This window comes from Pezoporus occidentalis, unplaced genomic scaffold, assembly GCF_034315485.1.
Source record: "Pezoporus occidentalis ecotype Australia unplaced genomic scaffold, CSIRO_AGI_Poc_V1 ctg37, whole genome shotgun sequence".
Lineage (NCBI taxonomy): Eukaryota > Metazoa > Chordata > Aves > Psittaciformes > Psittacidae > Pezoporus > Pezoporus occidentalis.
Genome location: NW_026915691.1, coordinates 7456888 through 7477774, shown reverse-complemented (window position 1 = coordinate 7477774; position 20887 = coordinate 7456888). Strand labels below are relative to the sequence as shown.

Genomic DNA, 20887 nt, shown 5'->3' with positions numbered 1-20887 from the left:
ACCAGAGGAGGAGCTGAGCAAATGCTCTGGTTCACAGATAAATCTGTAAAAATTCCTTATGCATCTTCCAACCGCCTGCCATTCAATTACCACCATTTGTAAGGGGAAAGGAGTCTCTAGAACAGTATGATCCCTCTTCATCATCAGCGGCTGATGGGGAAACATCCTGTTTTGGAGACTTCATTAGCTTACACAAATGTGAAGCTGCAATATTCCCATCTCCCATCATGTTCAAGATGCTTTCACAGTAGGTTATTAGCCTGGTAGCTGTACTAACACTGTTTCTGCACAGTGTGCAATACGTATACTGCTCAGCCTCCCCAGAATGCTCTTTGATTAGTTATTTCCGTATACACAATACCATCCTGGGCCCCATCACCATCTTCCACTCACATTTTACTCAAATCTAATAGGAAACATGCTGTTCATTAAGAATCATGTCTGCCTAACACCACAACTCAACTCAACTCCACTCTCAGGCCCCTTGGAGGCAGTCACACTCCATCCTGAGCCAGCCACACAGAAGGTCTAATCAAATGGCTTTATGGGCAAGCATCACTGTTAGACCTAGTGCAATTATTTACATTTGACTAAAGCTTAACACATACTTTGCTAAACTTAGTCTTCAAAAAAGTCTTAAAAAAAAGGTACTTCAGCTTAGTTCAAAGGCATTTCAGGGTATTTCAGGACATTTCAGGGCAGAAAACTGGATTTATTGCAGCAGTTGTGATGTATGTCTGATCTTTTTTAATTGGCATATGTCTAGCATGATTCCATCTGCTGATTCTTACAAAAACACTATTTAGGACCTACTACTTCTTTTCCCATGAAAATACTACTTCATTATAATTTAAACCTTTCTCAATCTCTCCAATAACTGCATAGACTAAAACTTGAAAAGCTCAGCCCATTTTCAGATACACTTGCACTCTTGGCTATGCACATTTCCAAACCATCCTCCTGCCCCAAACCAGGATATACAAATTCACTTTGTTTTGCTTTTATTTCCCCAAACAACAAGGTTCCAGCTGGTGTTCAGAGCCATTCACTGCAACTTTCTGACAATTACTCTTGTGATTAGAGACAAAAGAGTATGGATTGGGGAGTTTCTGATTGACCAGATCCTGCCTAGACCCTTACACATGATAGGGATGTTGCTGCTTGGCAGAATTTACCTCTTTGGCAGACATTGCTGAAAAATTCAGGGAAACCTTCAATTCTTTTTGTATGTTTAAAGCTGCCAAGGGACAGAGTAGTTTCAAAATAACTACTGATTAGTTCACTCTTTTTCATTGACAGGGTGATTAAGAGCACATTAAGTGTAATTTGAAGAGAGAGATTTTGTCCTACAAATTCCCACAGAGAGGAGGGAGCAGTATCCTACAGCGCCACTTTCAGCAATCAGGTAGGTGCTGACCACAAGCATTTGTGAGGCCAGGTCTCAAGTCATAAACAGCAGTTCCCAGTGGGGGGGCATGTAAACCCACTAACTCCAGAAGCTCTGCAGTGTGGGCTTGTGCTGAATCTCTTCATAATGGCCAGTGCTTCTATAGGTAGCTGGCCATAAAAAAGAGGCTTTTAGAAATACAAGGAAGAGTAATTTTCACATATTGCATTTACAAGGGAGTAATCCTCAACAGTGGAAACTTTTCACATCACATTGACAAGAGAGAGGCTTTATCTTTTTAGTTAAGGTTTTATGTTCCTCAAACACAAACATTTAATTACAGGACAGCTCTACAATAACAAATTGAGGAGAAACTTAGATGAAATTCAGTTCCATTCCTCCAAAATTAGAAGAGGCCCCAATTGGCTAGTAAAGTACCTCCTCTTCCTTGTGAGGAACTTCTACCTGGTTTTTAAGCAGAAACTTTACTCTACAATATACATAAATTGTAATCATTGAAGTATTTGTTGTACAAATGTTAATTTGTTTGAAAACACAGTTGATTCAGTCCTTAAATGTACATTTAATGGAAAACACAATAAAGAATGAAGAAACTAATTATGGAGACACATTTGTTTGGGACCTACTCAAAAAGTCAACAGACCTCATCAAAGAAACCCAGGAAGAACAGCAAAATGCTGTAAATTACATTACTTTCCTGGTATTTTCTGTGCATTTCTTGGTTTGCGTTTTGGTTCGGATTTCTTTTGGTTGGTTGGTTGGTTGTTGGTTGGGTTTTTTTTTTTGTCTATTTTGGGGTATTGTGTTTGGGCTTTGGTTTGGTTTTTTTTTAGCCTCTGCAATCCTGATATTTGTATGCTTGAGGGACAAGAAAGTTGGATCCAGCTAATGTTTTTTCTGCCCTCTGAAGCATCAATGATCAGCTAACAGTCAAAGCAGACTACTTCAACCCTCTAAGTCAGCAGCTTTCTCTTTTTCTCTCTTTAGGAGCCTACACAAGCCAGAAATCAAACAGGCTGTTTGAAACTCCACCAAAACCAGAAAAATAATGGCAAGCTCTTACATACTTAACCTTGTGACACAGAGGAAATGTTTCCTTAATAGCTTTTCTCCTTCTGAAGTAAAAATTACCATCACAAACTTGAAAGGTGAACGGGTGCTACTTAAGAACTTCTTTTAACAGTCAAAAAGAAATATAAGTAGCAACAGCTTCCTTGATACAGAGGAAACCCTCTGGTAGCAGCACTTTCTTTATCCTGAAGACTACAGTGTTACCCTCAGTTAACAGAAACTGAAGCTCTTATAAAAGTTTAATAACTTTTGCCTGGGAAACAAAGAAAGAAAGAGGTGGTGGGGAGGAACCCCTAAATCTTTAATTTTTGTCTGGGGCTTTTCCCTTTCTTCTGAAATTGTATGAGGAAAATACATCTGGATTCTTCTCTTATTGAAGCTGACAAAACACTTCTCAGACCAAGGCTTTTGGCAGAAACAGTTGAGAAGAAGGACTTCAGCAATCAGATGTAACTTGGAAAGTTATCAGAAAAGCACAATACGCTGAATATTCTTTATAAATGGTAGAGTTTAGTAAACAATTTTGGCCTTTTTTTTCCTGGGCTTTCTGTTGTTAAGTTGAAATCACAGTTTATCTTTTCAATGGCCTTTTGACCCAAGAACAAAATGAAATACTGACTTCTATAAAGAATCCCACATAAAGTCCTACAAAATTACAGCAGCATTTCTATAACATAATAGTTTGGGGGGGGGGGGGGAAATAACGTGTTAACAGTTGGCAGCTACTAGCCACAGCTTCTTATTTTTCTGATAATCCAGCCAAGTTTTCCACCTCCCCAAACAGTGGATTAAAGCCGTCATGCTTTGATCATCACAGAAGCACATATTACCAACCACTTTGGAAGAAACAAACATTCTTAGGATTTCTATACTAAGCACAGAAGGAAAACCAAGTATTTGTTTCACATGGGAAATGTAGATAGTATGAAAGTTTAAACTTTTTGTTAGCTGATTACTGAGCAGCTTCCCAGGGAATTTTGGAACGGATGAGGCATTGTGTTGTGCTAAAAATACAGTAGTCAAGATGCATCTTAGAGATCCAAATTTACAGGCTAGTCTTCCCAGTCTGTATGCTTTTTCCTCTTCCCCGACTAGCTAACTTCTGCCCTTCCTTACTCAGGAAACAGGAGTGAAAATCCCACAGCCCAATGTGCTGTGTATATACTAATACAGCTGAGCTGCTAACAGGTTATTTGCCAAGAAGGCATAAATGAAGTCTCAGGAACATTGCAGCCTGCTGTCCAGAGCAGCAGAACTTTCTGGGCACCAAGCATGTGAAAAAAATAGCATAGGAGAACTAAGTCATACTTTTGAACACATCAGAAACTATGCTAGAGGATAATCCCTCTTCCATAGTTCTAGAAGACAGATTTTCCCTTCTACTATCACTGCTTGTGAAAGCATCAGTGCCATTGATCTTCTCATCAGCTTGTGCTGTTAGCCCTGAGTACTGTCAAGCAGCAACTTACTTTATAACAGATCTAAATGTGCAATAGATTCCAATCACAGGACTTCATTATTCAGTACTTCTGATACCACCAGGCTCCCTGTCCTTTTCCTAAAGCCTGCCCAAAATGCCATCATGTAGTTTATGTTCCCTCCAGCCTGGAGCAGGGATTGGCACATGGTAGATGCTCATAGGATATTGAGGCAATTTTGCCAACAAGTGCTTTTCAAAGGTTTCTAGTAGCAAGAATGCATGACTATCACAGCAAAACATTTTACCACTTTCAAACACCACTGTCAAATCCTAAGTTGTACTTCTTCCAAAACCCAGAGGTATTACTACCCAAAACTTTAACATAAAAGAACCCCTGTCCTGGGGAGCCAAACTATGCTCCATGCCCCTTTTGAAACCACTTTTCTGGTAACGAAGATTCAGGCTCATAATTCATTGAGGACAGGAAAATTTCATGCCCAACACTTAAAGCTTGATAAAGTTACAGCTTTTTGAAGCTGAAAATTATTTTTCAGGAGAAATTTTTAGGTAACCTCAGAAGCAGAACTACCACAAGGCAAATTTAATACTTTTTAATGGTTTTGGAATTTTGGCCAGAGCTGGTGTTACTTATATTGTACACAGGCTTCTCTCAGCAGTACCTCAATAACAGAGATTTTTTCCTAAGGAAGGAGCCAGGTAAAAATGCCAAAATGATTGCATAGAAAAAACTTCAACCCCACACTGCAGTCTCACACTAAGTATCGCACTTTGCTGGTTCAATACATTGAATCATTTGGGAATTTGATCTTTATATATTGTGAGTGGGCTTCATTACACCTGAGTAAGTTATGGTCTTACAAGAGCGAGTGGTACTGGATTTATAGCAGAACACTACAAGCAAAAACAAAAAAAAAAAGAGGCCAGCGAAAGAAAGATGTATTTTAAGACTTCTAGTCTGTTTTGTCAATAAAAATAAACTGATTATAAGGAAAGACTAATATCAGATGCAGTGTGGGGCTAATATTGATTGGGGTTGATTGGGGGATGAAAGATTATAATTTTCTGTGTCTTGTGACATGATCAGGTCTCAAAGAAAGTATAAACTACCACACTTCACTAAAAGTGGGTAGGGCACAAGAAAAGACACAAGAAAGGCACAGAGCAGAATGTAATTTTGGCATTACATTTCTGGCAGCCTGAATTTTAAGACTAAAAAAAAAAAAAAAGAAATCTTCCTTTGGATTAACAAATTTACCAACAAAAACAACAAGGAAGTGAACTTTGGGGAAGCTGTATGAATAACAGGTTGTTTAGGGAGAAATGAAAGCACTTCTTCAATAGCCTGCCACGACAGAAGCAACCCCAGAAAAAGCCAGCCTTAAATAACCCTGCTTAAAGTATGAATTTTGGAAAGGTTTGTGTGGCCAGATCCTGTCTAAAGGCAAAATTATGTGCAGTGGTTTCTTAGATAAAGTGTTTCTGCAGACAACTATCGATTTGAAAATACAATGGTATTTGCTTCTTGCATTTCTAAAACACTGTGTTAGACCTTCTCAAGCTTCTTACTGCAGTAACAGTGCCCACAAAAAACAGGAAAGAAAATAACACTGAAGTGCTTCAAGTATTTCTAACATGGTTGAAAGTCTGAGTTTCCTCTGATAAGCACTGTTTCTTTTTCCAAACAAGCACTCAGTAACTAGGTAGGAACAAGACAGTCACCCACAGATTTTCTTCTAGTTGTGAGGACTAACACTGCAAATAAAGCCATCCCCAGAACACATTCCAAAACTACATTGACATTTTGCAGATGCAAATTAGGCCAATAATTAATTAATGTAGCATGATCCAGAAACAAATCTTATAAAGAGGCAGGCTGTCAAGAGTCACCCACATAATTACCAGCTGAAAAAGCAAGACATGTCTGTGCCCTGCTGCAGTACAAACAGGATCCTATTCCATCTCTGCTTAGCCATGTAGATTTTTTGAGCACAGTAAATTTGGGTTCCTTCAGCTTCGCTAAGAACACGCTAGGTCTGACAGCATTAAGGTCTTTTTCCAGTATGAGTTGTCTGGCTGGTGTCTTAGCTCGAAATGCAGATTTTACCTTTGGAGGTGTTCTAGGATTTCTCTAATCCTTATGTCCTCTTTACATAAATTGAGACATCTGTTCTTGTCAGTGTTCCCTCACAAAGGCTTTCAAAGCTTTTTTAGTCAGCCTCTGTGTTTTAAAAGGAAATATTTTTTAATTTTTCAGAATAAAGGCTGTATCTTGCTTAAAGTTTGCATCTAGTTCTGTGCTGTGCCTTGTTCGTACCTCTAACCCTCAGTTCAGTGATCAAGGCTGTCTGATGTTCATTTAGCTCAAACTCTGTCCATTCCCTAATCTCCACACTGGAACAGAAGTCAAGTACAGTTCAAACAGTCAATAATTAATAGGGTGTAACCCCTTCTAAGCACTCCTTGTCAAGGTCCTTTAAATCTGCTCTCAGATGATGACACAAGACCAGAAATTCAAGGAAGTAAGTGCTCTCCCTTCTCCTGTAGCTAGGAAGGAGTCACACCCTCATGCACACACAGGTACACATCCATACAAGCTATTTAAAATTAAAAGCTTTTAACTGATCCACTTCTTGACAGAAAAGTGTGATTCACACAGCTGTATGATTGCCTGCCTTGCTCAATGAAATACCACTAGTCTTTTCTTGAAGATAGTCAACTTGCCTGCTGCAAGCATGAGTTCCCAGGGAATGAGCAACAAACTCCACTGAAAAAATGGAAAAAAAAGTGAGGACCCTCCAGCAGAAGCAGCTTCCTGCACGACATGTGATGTTCAGACACCTTGGTAGACGGCAACGCAAGCCAAGCCAAAATCCTGGAGAACAAGTAGAACAGTGACTAGAGAGGAAAACTTAAAAGTGAATAAAATCCACATTTTGGTTTTACCACAGCATACTCCCCACTCTCTACCCATCACTGCCTGCATCCTTAAAGGAGACACAGACCCTCTTGAAATCACAGTATCACAGTATCACAGTATGCTGGAGATTGGAAGGGACCTCAAAAGATCATCTAGTCCAATCCCCCTGCCAGAGCAGGAACACCTAGATAACGTTACACAGGAATGTGTCCAGGCGGGCTTTGAATGTCTCCAGGGAAGGAGACTCCACAACCTCCCTGGGCAGCCTGTTCCAGTGTTCCGTCACCCTCACTGAGAAGAAGTTCCTTCTCAAGTTTAAGTGGAACCTCTTGTGTTCCAGTTTGCACCCATTACCCCTTGTCCTATCATTGTTTGCCACTGAGTAGAGCCTGGCTCCATCCTCGTGACACTCCCCCTTTATATATTTATAGACACTTATAAGGTCACCCCTCAGTCTCCTCTTCTCTAAACTATAAAGACCCAGCTCCCTCAGTCTTTCCTCATAAGGGAGATGCTCCACTCCCTTAATCATCTTGGTTGCCCTGCGCTGGACTCTCTCCAGCAGCTCCCTGTCCTTCTTGAACTGAGGGGCCCAGAACTGGACACAATATTCCAGATGGGGTCTCACCAGGGCAGAGTAGAGGGGAAGGAGGACCTCTCTCGACCTACTAACCACCGCCCTTCTAATACATCCCAGGATGCCATTGGCCTTCTTAGCCACAAGGGCACAGTGTTGGCTCATGGTCATCCTGTCGTCCACTAGGACCCCCAGGTCCCTCTCCCCTACACTGCTCTCTAGCAGGTCGTTCCCCAACCTATACTGGAACCTGGGGTTGTTCCTGCCCAGATGCAGGACTCTACACTTTCCCTTGTTATATTTCATCCCGTTATTCCCTGCCCAACTCTCCAGCCTGTCCAGGTCTCGCTGGATGGCAGCACAGCCTTCTGGCATGTCAGCCACTCCTCCCAGCTTAGTGTCATCAGCAAACTTGCTGATAGTACACTCAATTCCCTCATCTAAATCGTTGATGAATATATTAAATAATACCGGTCCCAGTACTGACCCTTGAGGCACTCCACTAGTTACAGGCCTCCAACTAGACTCAGCCCCATAGACTACAACTCTCTGGCTTCTCTCCTTCAGCCAGTTCGCAGTCCAACTACCTGGTCATCCAGTCCACACTTCCTCAATTTAGCCGTGAGGATGCTGTGGGAGACTGTGTCAAAGGCTTTGCTGAAGTCAAGGTAGACCACATCCACCGCTCTGCCATCATCCATCCACCGCGTTATTTCCTCATAAAAGGCTAAGAGATTGGTCAAACATGATTTCCCCCTGGTGAAGCCATGTTGACTGCCCCTCATAACCCTCTTATCCTTGATATGCCTTAAGATGGCACCAAGGACAAGGTGTTCCATCACTTTCCCAGGGATGGAGGTGAGGCTGACCGATCTATAGTTACCCGGGTCCTCCTTCTTGCCCTTTTTGAAGACCGGAGTGACATTTGCCTTCCTCCAGTCCTCAGGCACCTCTCCCGTTTCCCAGGACTTGGTAAAGATGATGGCGAGTGGTCTAGCAATGACTTCCGCCAGTTCCCTCAGCACCCGCGGGTGCATCCCATCTGGACCCATGGATTTATGGACGTCCAGATTGCTCAACTGATCTCTAACCCATTCCTCATCGACTAAGGCAAGTCGCTCCGTCGACCTGACTTCATCTAAGGTCTCAGGGGTATAGGGCTCTTCAGGACTGCCTGCAGCAGAGTAGACAGAGACAAAGAAGGCATTCAGTAACTCTGCCATCTCTGCATCTTCTGTCACCAGGGCACCCATCCCGTTCATCAGTGGGCCTACATTGCCTCTGGTGTTAGTTTTGTCTGCCATGTACTTGAAAAAGCTCTTTTTGCTGTCCTTGACCCTTCTTGCCAGGTTTAATTCTAAGGAAGCCTTAGTCCTCCTAGCTGCCTTCCTACATCCCCTAGCAGCAGCCTTATATTCCTCCCAAGTGGCCAGCCCCTCCTTCCATGACCTGTAAACTCTCCTCTTCCACTTGAGCATACCCAGCAATTCCCTATTTAGCCACACAGGTCTCTTGGCCCTCTTCCTTGACTTCCTACGTGTCGGGATGCTCCGATCTTGAGCACGGAAAAAGCAGTCCTTGAATGTCAACCAACTATCTTGGGCCCCTTTTCCTTCAAGCAGCCTTGCCCATGGGATTTCCCCTAGCAATTGCTTGAAAAGGCCAAAGTTTGCCCTGCTAAAGTCCAGGGTTGCAATTCTACTTGGTATCCTACTAGTCCTACCACACAAGATCCTGAACTTCACCATCTCGTGGTCGCTGCAACCAAGGCAGCCCTCTACCCTTACTGCTTCAACCAGACCCTCCTTGTTAGTGAGATGAGATCCAGCAGCGCTCCTCTCCTGGTCGGCTCATCCACCATTTGCAGGAGGAAGTTATCATCCACACACTGGAGGAACCTCCTGGACTGCGGCTGGGTTGCCGAGTGGTCCTTCCAGCAAACATCAGGGAAGTTAAAATCCCCCATGACGACCACGGCCTGTGATTGTGAGGCCTCTCTCAGCTGCCTGTAGAAGGCCTCGTCAACTTCCTCACCCTGATCTGGTGGTCTGTAACAGACACCTACAACAGTATCCCCCCTGCCAGCCTGCCCCTTAATTCTCACCCACAGACTCATCATCTCAATGGCATCATCTATTTCTCAGTCCGAGTATGTGTCAGTGGAAGATGTATATGGATTTACTGGATCATTCCGATTAGAAAGAGCCTCAGGAGGGGCCATCAGTCCAACCTCCCATTCAGAGCAGGGTCACTCTGAAGTCAGACAAGGTTACTCAGGGTTTAAATCAAATCCTTAGGCTGGCTATTTTATGTCTTTCAGATTTCAGATTTCTTCTGAAGATGCTTCCCCTTCCAGAAACTGAATTTATGGAAACTGCATGATATGAAGCTTGAAGAAATCAACTTGCCTGTAAAGTGCCCTGGAAAATAATAAGTTGGAAATGAAATATCAACCTGAGCCTCATGGGGGGATTTCATTACTCCAGATTTTAGGGATCACTGTGTGTGGCTGATTCAGTTTTTCCTTGCTTTTATCACTAGGACAAAGACATGAAGTAGTCTATTACGTTCACAATTAACACTCTCATTTCAGTTTGCATGTTATTGTTGTCCACTCTAACTCAAGTTCCTGTCAACAAAATATTACTGCTTATGCCATAAATGAGATCTCCGAAATATTAATTCTGTTTCCCAAGACATATTAAAACCCTATATGATGTTATTGCTTCATTTTCCTTTGAAACATGAACTAGCTGTCTGATCCAATATTTCAAACCCTTAAGTTGTTAAGCAGAAGCCACCAAGGTATTGAACATAAATTACTTCTCCTGGAACTTCAGGAATGACTGACTGCTGAGCAGCATTTATTTCCTTTACATGTTAACACGCTTAGGTGCACTTTCCTTCAGCCTGACACTTCTTTAACTCAGTAAGATTCAACAAAGATTGTATAGATCAGAACAGAAGCAATACAACGATAATTAATCAAGTCTTTCTGCCTCCAGTCCGTAGCAGTAGAAATCCCTGGGCTTACTGAAGAGGTTAACACACAGTGATCTTTAACACATCTATTGCTTATGAAGTTTATCTTTGACCCATCAGAGTATTCAAGAATTACAGTGCCTGTATAACTGAGTTATTCTGAGACATGATTTAATGTCTTCAGCACCAATATGCTCCCATACAAGATGTGAAGGAATAAAGATTTAGGATTGCAAACAGTAGCAAACCAAGAAGAAAACAATACCAGAAGTCTCATCCTATGACTGGATCAGCATAGGCACACAGACATGTCTGAGCAGCTGAATGGATAGACAGATAATTTTAGCAATATTGAGGCAGATACTAGGTTGAGATCTTTGAAGTTTTCCTATATTATCAAGCCTACAGAAATAGAGAAAACAGCACAAGGCTTGGATTCCTTCTATGCAGATTTCAGCTTATCATGCTGATCAATATTGTCTCTTTACTGTGTGTGTGCTTTCTTTTCATGTCAAAGCTGCACACAGTACAGAGATGGCAAATACACTTTGCCTTTACTAATGCCTTTATAATCACAGCAGATTTTATTAACTTACTCAGCACTATGATGCTTTTGTTTGGGCTTTTCCTGTACAGGCAAGTCATGTTAACTGAAATGTATTATGCAGTTCAGACTTTCAAGCTAAGAAAAACATAACCATTGCATTAGACAGAAAGGCATCTTTATGAAGCATCAAGAGATCTTGGAGCAGTTTGCTAACAGGTTAGGTAGCTCACTTTTTACCCGCCCTCAGAGCAATAATGTTCTGAGCCTTGCACATGGAATTATGTATTATGAAAAACAGCATCCAAAAACAAAGCAGCTGTGGGACTTTACATCAATAGAGGAAGATAGCACAGCAAGCACAACTTGTGGGTGAAATTCAGGATAATAATTCTAACATAGGATGTCTCTTGCATCACCTTATTAGCATTTTCCACTCAGATGTATCGCAGATTGAAATACTTGAAATAAATCATTGGAAGTACACGCCTTTAACTACGGGTATCTTTTCCAACTTCAACCACCTTCAGAAATGGATGTTATCATACATAGTACAGGCTAAGATATTTAAGCACATTTCAATGAAAAGTAGCAGTGAGCTTTTTTTTTGTTTTGGATTCAAGTCCTCACATATTGCCATTATGGAAATACTAACAGCAGATCCACCATGAAGGGACAACAGCTCCACTTGCTTCCCAAGTCCTTCTCTTGATCCCAGTCAGTGTGATAATGAGAAAGACGAGAGTTTTGCACTAGAGAAAACACATCAGGAAAGTGGCAAATTACATATGGCTTTACACTGACTGATTTGAAGGCGCAGTGTGTAGCACACTCTGAAAGCACCAGCTGTTGAGTGTAAAACACTTGACACTGCTGAGATATTTGGAAGCTAAACATCTTACACTGAAAGAGAAACTTAAGGAACTTTCAATCCAAGAAAATCTGAAGCCTCAGAGGGAAGAATCAAACTGACAATATCAATATGAAGGGAGTTCAGCCTTCTTACTTTTCATCTCTTTTGAAAAGAGCAGCACTCTTTTCAAAAGCCAGTGTTGCTGGAGGTCTTTGCACAGTAGCCAACTTCAACATGCAAAGAGCCATAAGCAACAGTATCATGAAGTCTTGTCCCATTGTGCCAGCTTACACTAGGCTAATGTGTCTATCAGTGCCTTCTTTCATGCTCCTGACAAGCTATTACTCAGCTACTCAGCTACATAACTGATAGGTCAATTGTAGTCAGCTTTGATTTGTAAGCTGTCTACCCTGAAGTTACCATTTTTAAAGTTATGTTCCGACTCAAAGAAATGTTTACTTCAAGAAGCATTTTTCACGTTTTAAGACTCGCAAATTTTGACACAGTAAGAGCTAATGAAAACACATGTATGAAATATCACAGTTACAGCAGTTACTTACCAAGGACCTCACACAAACAAACTTTTACTCACAAGTCCATACAATTACATCATTTCACACACACTATCAGGGGCTTGATAGCAACATTTCTGCCTACAAGCTTGTCAGGCAAACTGTCCATGTCCAGGCAGTCTCCATCAGCAATTCTGAATGTAAAAATTTGTCCTGGGTTCAGCAGCAACAGTCATTTTTTCTCCTTCTCAGTAGCTGGTGCAGCGATGTGTTTTTGACTTTTGGCCTGGGAACAGTGCTGATAACACCGATATTTTTAGTTACTGCTCAAATGTTTGGTCTGAACAAGGACTTTCTGAGCCTTATGCTCTGCCAGGGAGGAGGGAAAGCTGGGAGGAAGCAGAGACAGGACACCTGACCCAAACTGACCAAAGAAGTCTTCCATACCACAGCACGTTATGCCCAGGATGTAACTGGGAGTTACCTGGAAGGGGTGGTAGACTGAGGGGTTAGACTAGGTATTGGTCGGTGCTGGGTCGGGCTGGGGGGGGTGAGCTATGGTTGGCGGGTGGTGAGGTGTTGTATTCTCTTCCCTTGTTATTTCTCTTATCATTATTATTATTGGTGGTAGCAGTAGTGATTTGTGTTATCCCTTAGTTACTAAATTGGTCTTATCTCAACCCGTGGGAGTTGCGTTCTTTTCTTTTGATTCTCCTCCCCATCCCTCCCGGAGCAGAGGAAGGGATGAAAAAGGCGGAGGGAGAGAAAAACTGTGTGGCTGGCTTGCCGACAGGGCTTAAACCAGGACAACCTTTCAGAACACTTCTCTCCTTTTCACCCGCAAAGAAAGGCACAGTGATTTTTATGTGACAACAACCATTACAAACATTACAGCTCAACCTAGCCGAACTTTTAAGTTAATTTTCCAGCAAACTTAAGCAAACCATGACTGTAATCAAGGATTGCAACTACAAAATGGACTTAAAGTTCTGCTTTCCACCAAACCCCCCAGCAGTCTAACAAGCAGATGACTCACTGCAGATATATTACTAAACTTAAGAAGTTGCTATTTGTGAACATTCACAGGAATCAGAAAGTAATTGTGAGGTAAACAACAGCTGAAAAATCAAAACTAAAAGATAGTAAACCATACTCCAAACTGTTCACAAAAAGTATGACAACAAAGGGTGGGAGGAGGATAATTTTTGGTCGTTTACCTTTTTACACATTCTCTGCTGATGGATTAAAGGAGCCAATGAACAAAGTTTGTTGACATTCAACTACCAGCATCAAAAACAAACCAAGATCACCACACAGCATAGCCCCCACCATGGGAAGCTTAAGGGTTCCTCTGACATCTCTTACCTAGGAAACTTTTCAACCTGTTATCTTAAATGACTAATCTTTGGTAAAGCATTTAAAAATTAAGTGCAAATAAGATTAAACTCTTAAAAAAATACTCTTTAGAACAGAAGATCACAGAACATTAAGAAGCTAATAAACAATACAAACTGCTGCTGCTCCACCTTTTTCCTCTAGGAATGATTACTAGTCTACCCAGCCCAAATCTTCAGTAATTTGCACAAAGCACAGTATTGATTTATTTAAAGCACACAGGGGGGCAGGAGTGCTTTAGCATCATTTGAAAGAGAAGCCTCAAAAAAGCAATGGCTGCTGAAAAACATTTACTTCATTTGTAAAAAACAAACAGACAGAAAGCACACAAAAAAAAACAACCAAAACAACCCACAACTGAATCGCCAAAGTCCCAAAACTTGTGACTAAACCCTTCCCTAGATTACACATTCATTTTAGCATATAAAACAACAGCCATTAATAATCTGCATTTCCTTGTTATTAGTAATAAATATGGCCTCACAACCCATTAAAGCTAATGAGTCTATCTTGGGTTCTTTATGCATGTTATTATTATAAATAATAATGGTGACTTTAATACAGGTTTACACAAGGGCAAACTTTGACCTTTTGATATGTTTGTATTCCCAAAAATGTAACATACAAACAAACAAAAAAAAAATCAAAAAGCATTTATTTGCATATCAAGTGGGGTTCTCTTCAAGCAGCAGATCAATGACTGTCAAGATGTACTTAGGAATGTTATCACACCTTTTGAAAAATTGAGTTTATTTTCTGTATGCAGTAAACCTGCTCAGCTATGACACTATTTTGCAAGAGAGGATTCCTCTTAATGGCTAAGAGGAGATTAAATACGATTGGCCGGAGTGTAACACAAGGTTAGCTGCTTTGTTGTACAATGAATTTAGGGTAAAGCCTCCAACAGATACACTATCAACTTTGAAGGTTGCTCTTAAACACATCAGTGTTGTCTATGAAGTAGCAGTTCATTTTGATTCCTTTAATTGCAAGACAGTATATTACTCAAAAAATCAAAACCACAAAACAATGTAAGTTTCTATCCAGAGATACTATGCTTTGCAAACAAAACCACAACACATTCCTGATGAAACTTGACATGGGTTTCCACAGTAACAACAAAAGCAAGTCTATGATGAAAGCTCAATGTAAAGAATTTGGTTAATTAAAAACTAATTATATTTTAAGGCCATTTCATTTTCTCTATGAATCTTCTGTACAGTAACAGAAATTGCTTGTTGCACATTTTAACTGAAAACGCCTCATGCACAAGCACTTTTCTGGGGACAGACTCTAAGAAAACAAAGCTACTGCTATAAGAGAATTCAGGAGCAAATTCAACATTGATTGTTAGTGCTACTCATAAGCTTTAATGTACCTTTTTCAATCACACACTAATACAACGTCTTATAAAATACACCAGTGAAGTGTTCTGAATACAAGAGAAGAAGAAAAGAGAACAAAGGAAAGGGAAAAATGACAAACTTTTTATTTTGTTTTCTGTTTACATTTAAGTGTATCTCTGCTTCTTACAAAGTCCTTTAAGAAAGAAGTCCTCTGACCTAAAGACAGTAACCAAATAAATTAACCATAGAAATTGGCAGTCTGTGAAATAGTCACACATACACAAACTCAAAGCAGAAGAAAAAAAAACCCTGTTGAAGGACACACGTGTAACTTGCCCAAATAAGAAAGGTCAATAGATAAAAACACTGTGCTAAAAAGAATATGGCAAGATTTCATCATTTTTAGTAAGAGGTAAATAGAATCTTTATACAATTCATACAAGAGTTAATTAACTCTCTGAATACAAAGCCAGCAACTAAGCTATGATTTACAGCAAACTTATAGTTAAAAAGACCTGGAAATCCTTAACCACAACTGCATTCACTCATTAATACAGCCGGTTACATACTGCAGTCAATAACATACCCACAAATTGCTTACAGCAATTATTGTTAAATAGCAATTCTGTATTTAAAATGGGATTCCAATTGAATTGGACTGGAATTGCCACATGGATGCTACAGTAATGGCAAAAGTAACAACGAAATCTGCTCAAAGTCATGGTAACTTAGAAAATACCTTATTTCAGAGAATAATCATGCACAATTTCAGTGTTCAAGGAAACCTTGCAGGTTCTGTGCACCCTTCCATAGAGAAGGCTTTTATTACAAGACACCACTGAGGTAGAATAAAGAAGCCTGACAAAAGCTCACGTTCATGCAAGCTCTATAAAAGTGATGACCAAAAAAAGAAAAAACTTGGATCTTGGCTCCAGCCTGATTAAGCAGAGCAGTTTCTACAAAAATAACAAACCTACTTCAAAAGCTTGAGAGTGCCAATGTCAAGATTGTTATGATGAGGTGCAAGCTTTCCATTTTTACTATTAAAAATATTGTGCTTGTGTTGATCAACAAACTCCTTAATGTTTTGTCCCCTTATGACCTATATAAAAGACCGCAAGCCTGTTCTTCAAATTATACTAAATCCCACTTCCCAAATTCTTAATTACTGAAAAAATGTACATGTTTCTGTACAAAACTGCTTACCCATCCTGAGCTTTGGTTTCTGCAGTGTCTCTATGCCAGAGCTCCAGACTTCATACCATTCATGCGCTTGGAATAATAGTAGATGCACTCTTTTAGTATGCTGAAGATTCCTTTGTATCGCTGAAACAGGACGCAAATGGTATTTTTCTTTAGAATCAGCACAACGCTCTACTCTTTCAAAACTAAGAAATAATGGGCCATTATACACTTTTAGGTAAAAGTAAACTGCAAAACAATACTATGTAACTACACTTCTAATAAGGAAAAAGACTGGTATCAGCCTAAGAAAGAAAGGCTTAGGTCTTACTTGCTTTATTCTTGTTTTCCTCCCTACAGCAAAATGGAATGAGAGCGAAAGGGTTTAATTTATTGTATTTCTCCTGTCACAGCTTGCCCTTCTTCATCACAGCTGGGACTAATCAAGGTCTGACTGAAATAACCTGGGCATCCTACCACATAAATGCTTTAAACCAGAAGCCTATAGTAATTTCAGAGTATTTTTTCTTAGTAGTAGATATTAAAGTTATATGTGTCTTTAAATGTGGTAAAAAAAATTACTCTATATTATGATTAGCAGCAAGATTCCTTCCTGATGATGATGTATAGTAAAAAACATATAAAAATGGGAAAAAAGTATATTCCCCCCCCCATACTAGGAAAAAAGGGATGGGCACGTTATTACAATGCAAATTCATAAGGCACTATGACATGCATTCTTAAATCCATAACAGATCCCTGTATGAAAAGTCTGCTCATGTTCCTATTCTTTTCCTCAGGTACTCAATGATCTGAAAACTGTTGTGCTGTAGTCCTGTTCTTCCGTAAACCTCTCTTCTGTTTACTGGCTAATTACATGTGAACAAACAGCCTAAAACATCACATGCTGTAATAAAGAGAAGAATGCTCCCCCAGGCTTTGGGTTTCCCTTTGTCACCTTTTTAAAAACACAGACACATATTTCCCCTCTTCCATTTCTTTATGTTATTTTCACACCACCAAACTAACACAGATTAGTTTTTAAAGTGCTATCCCCTCCTGTTCTTAATAATTCAGTGGGAACATTATCAGCACCTGGTGCTCGATTATTCCTGGGTGTTCTGCTCGCCTCTTGGTTCTTCGACAAATGGCTCAGCTGGCTGGAAAATTGCTGTTTGCTTGCCTTTATCCATTTCACCATTAAAAAGATCATTAAAATACTCCCTCTGTCTTTCTGTAATTGCACTCTTTGTAACTAAGATTTTCATTTTTGTCCTTTATCTGACTCATGCACAGTTCACATCCTTGTCTCAACTGCTGATATCCCAGTAAATTGGTTTGAAGTTATTACACTGCAACTTAAGCTGCACAGAGCCATTTTTGTGCCATACTATCTTTTTGGTGAAACATCTGCACTGCTAGAAGACACAAAAAGGAAGTCACAGAATTCTCCACCACATATTGCTTTCTTGTACTTCCCATCAAAAACTGACTTTTCCTGGACTCCTTTTTATTGTTTTTTCCTGCTCTTTTCTTTACTCCGAATGTTTTTCAGCTGTATAAAACTGTTGGACAATGATTCCACTTGTATCCTTGGTGTTCAGGTTGTATTTTGTTTCTCAAAGGCACATGGTACACTCAGAGCTTCTCCCTTCACTAAAACAACTTAGTCATTCTTTTTACAAAGCAGTAGCATATGTCTGAAGCATTTACCTTCAGAAGATTTGTTCACTGACAACTTCGAAGTATCTGATAATTACTGGTAATTTTCACATATTCATTGCAAAGGACACAGATGTTAACTTTAGATTTTAAAGCATCTTTTGTAGGACATGGAATGGCAGGTGAAACTGTATATGCATCACACATATAAGCAGCATGATAAGGTCTACTCAGACTTTATAATTCACTTGGAAAGATACTGTGGAAATCCCATGTATTGCTGTGTTCAATTTTATAACTCCATATGAATAAAGCAGTGTCCAAGGTAGTTTCTAGATTCCTCTGTCAGTAAGTTGACAAGGTAAGCAGGCATTTCTAAATGTTAATGCAAGCTGTCTCTTTTCCAGTGCTTGAGAGTTGCTCTTCTTACACGATTCTACATGCTTAAGTCCTTCATGTACAATGACACCAGTAAGTTGTTCACACAGGAAAACCCTAGCAGCGCTGCCTGTATTTATGGGCATCCAGAATCCCTCATAACAAAAGCTGTGGATTAACTCTCATTGTGAACTGCAAAACACGATGTGCTTCCTTACAAAATTTTATTATGAAGTATGCAAACCACTGTGCTTCTTCATACTTATGGTAGAACGGTTTGGGTTAAAGGAACCTTAAAGCTCATTCAGTTCCATCCCGACACGGACATGGATGCCTTCCACTAAGCAGGTTGCTCCAAGCCTGTGTGTCCAACCTGGCCTTAAACACAGCTTCTCTGGGCACCCTGTGCCAGCACCTCAGCACCCTCACAGGGAATACTTTCTCCCTTATATCTGATAGAAATCTCGTCAATTTAAAGCCATTCTCCCTCATCCCTGCAGGCCCTTGTAAAAAACCCTTCCCCAGACATCCAGGGGGCCTCCTTTAGGTACTGGAAGCATTGTACTTCCTGAAGAGTGATGAAAGTAGTAATCCTGAGGTAAAAAATATTGAAAATCTCACCCCAGATTACACAAATGTGCCCAAAACAGTCCAATTTATTTATTTAGAACTTTCCTCAGCGCCAGAGCTTTCCCCCTTCCAGTTTACACTCCCAGGCCTACTTTCCCCTTGGAATTCCCATGCGCGGCCTAAGGCGATTCCCACTTTCTACTCCACCTTCCCACAACCACCTTGCGAGACCCGTCTCCCGCTCTATCAGCTCTTTCTGCCTAGCCCCGTTAACTCCCCGCAATCTCCTTTGTCTTTGCACTGCTCTCCTCGCCGTTGGCTCCCCTCCGGCAGTCCCCTGTGGTGCTTATCTACAGCGTGACCGACACCGCGAAGGCCTCGCGTTCAGACGCCCTGCAGCCTCCCGCATTCTCTTTGTAAACGCTGTGCACACATTTGCAGCCGGGATAAGCCACGAAAGACCCGATCTCCCGAAACAACCCCTGGGGCAGCGACATCACCCCGCCCGCCTTACGACAGGCGCCTCAACGAGCCCGCCCCCTCCCCTCCCTTGACTCCGCGCTTTGGTCACGCACATTCGTCACACACGCGGAATTAGAACCCCTGCTGTCTAGCAACAGGGGTGTTGGTGCCAGACGCCGCGCTGCACTGCTAGCAGCGCGGAGGTCTTTCCGCATCGCTCCGCTTTTTTCTTTCGATTTTTCCACTTGGGCTGTGAAAAGCGACGAATCTGCGGGGTGCTGGAAGCCGGCCGAGCTCTACTCCACCAGCGGAAGCGGAAGATTCGCCATTTTGTTTCGGGTGATGGCGACTGTGGTGCTGTGGAGCTGGGGAGTTTAGCGCGGGCCCGGTGTCGCTGGGGACTCGCCTCTCGGACAGTCGCTGTTGCTGCGGGTTTCCTCCTCCTCGCCGCAGCCCCCGCTGATGTACGGAGGGGGCGGAGGTTCTCGACGGACTGCAGAAGAAGCAGGCCCGCCGCCCCTAATGTTGTTGTCAGGCGGGGGAGCGGTGCCGGGGCCCCCCGGAGGAGGTGGAGGAGGAGGTGGATGTGGGAATAGCCGTGTGGAGCTGCTGGTGTTCGGCTATGCCTGCAAGCTGTTTCGAGATGATGAGAAGGCTCAGTACCAGGAGCAGGGGCGACACCTTATTCCTTGGATGGGAGACCCCAAGATCATGATCGATAGGTCGGTGTAACACAACCCCCAGACTCTGCTGCGAGATCTCCTGTTATAGCCTCTTTCTGTTCCTCCCCTTGTGCTGTTGGGCAAGTGAGGGCGGGGGATGAACAAAGGGCTCACTCTGGCAAACTTGTGGAGAGTTTCTTCACTGTAGAGCTGGAGGGCAGCTCCTCCTGATAGAGTGCTTCGAGTGCTGCTTCGGTAACGCTGCAGGGCTGTCCCTCGGCAGTGGGAACTTGGGGTTCCTGCTTTGGTAGTGTTGGGAAGGTCCCTTCCTGACACATGGTGTGTGTTGGGCCTATCTGCTGCACTGGTTAGGCTAGGGTTTGCAGGGCCGAGTGGAGAGGAGGAATGGTCTCTTCGTTTTCAATGCAAACCACATCATGTCTTCTTACTTGGAAACCAAGGGAGCCTTAGTGCATGGGAATACATCTTAGGCACTTTAAGTGTTCTCTAAGCGAGAACAGTGCAGTATGAAGAGCAGAGAGGTATTTATCCCTGTGTGGGGAAATGGTGTTTTCTTATTTTTCCTATGTAATCCGGCTGCAGGCTGTTGTTGGGATGCCCGAAAAGTAATTCTTGGCCTAGTAAGTTTTTCCATGTGCCATGATGCACTTGGGCAGAATAGCTCTGATTTTGGATGCTTGTTTAACAAATTTATTGTCAGGAGTGGCTTTTTTTGTTTGTTGTTGTTTTGCAGTAGGTGCAGGTTCAGAGCCAGAGAGGAACAGAATCTGCTTTGATGTTTCTTCTGGTTTCCTTAAGTTGTTTCAGCAATGTAGGGTGGGACTTAGAAATAAATCAATTCAGAATGAATTTTCTGGGTATTTTCCTGGAGAGGGGTAAAATGGGAAGTCAGGTTGGGTATATT

At 41.6% G+C, this 20887-nt stretch overlaps 1 protein-coding gene and 1 long non-coding RNA gene across 6 annotated transcripts in view; one reads left to right on the top strand and one right to left on the bottom strand.

Annotated features, from left to right (window-relative positions):
* Positions 1-18560, bottom strand: part of LOC134170281 (uncharacterized) — a 225925-nt gene extending 207365 nt beyond the window's left edge. Inside the window, exons 1-2 of the long non-coding RNA XR_009967196.1 lie at positions 17324-18560; positions 16253-16372 (exon numbers count right to left, since the gene is read on the bottom strand). This is a non-coding gene — a long non-coding RNA (uncharacterized LOC134170281). The remainder of the gene's footprint in view (positions 1-16252; positions 16373-17323) is intronic.
* A 1065-nt stretch (positions 18561-19625) lies between these two features.
* SFSWAP (splicing factor SWAP) overlaps positions 19626-20887 on the top strand; it is a 49441-nt gene continuing 48179 nt past the window's right edge. For 2 of the 5 annotated variants that reach the window (XM_062631578.1, XM_062631577.1), the window contains exon 1: positions 19629-20022. In XM_062631578.1, coding sequence (XP_062487562.1) covers positions 19763-20022 — 260 coding nt within the window. In that variant the 5' untranslated portion in view covers positions 19629-19762. Of the gene's footprint in view, positions 20023-20887 lie in introns of all 5 variants that reach the window. The other 3 variants (XM_062631582.1, XM_062631579.1, XM_062631580.1) reach the window with 3 other exon arrangements.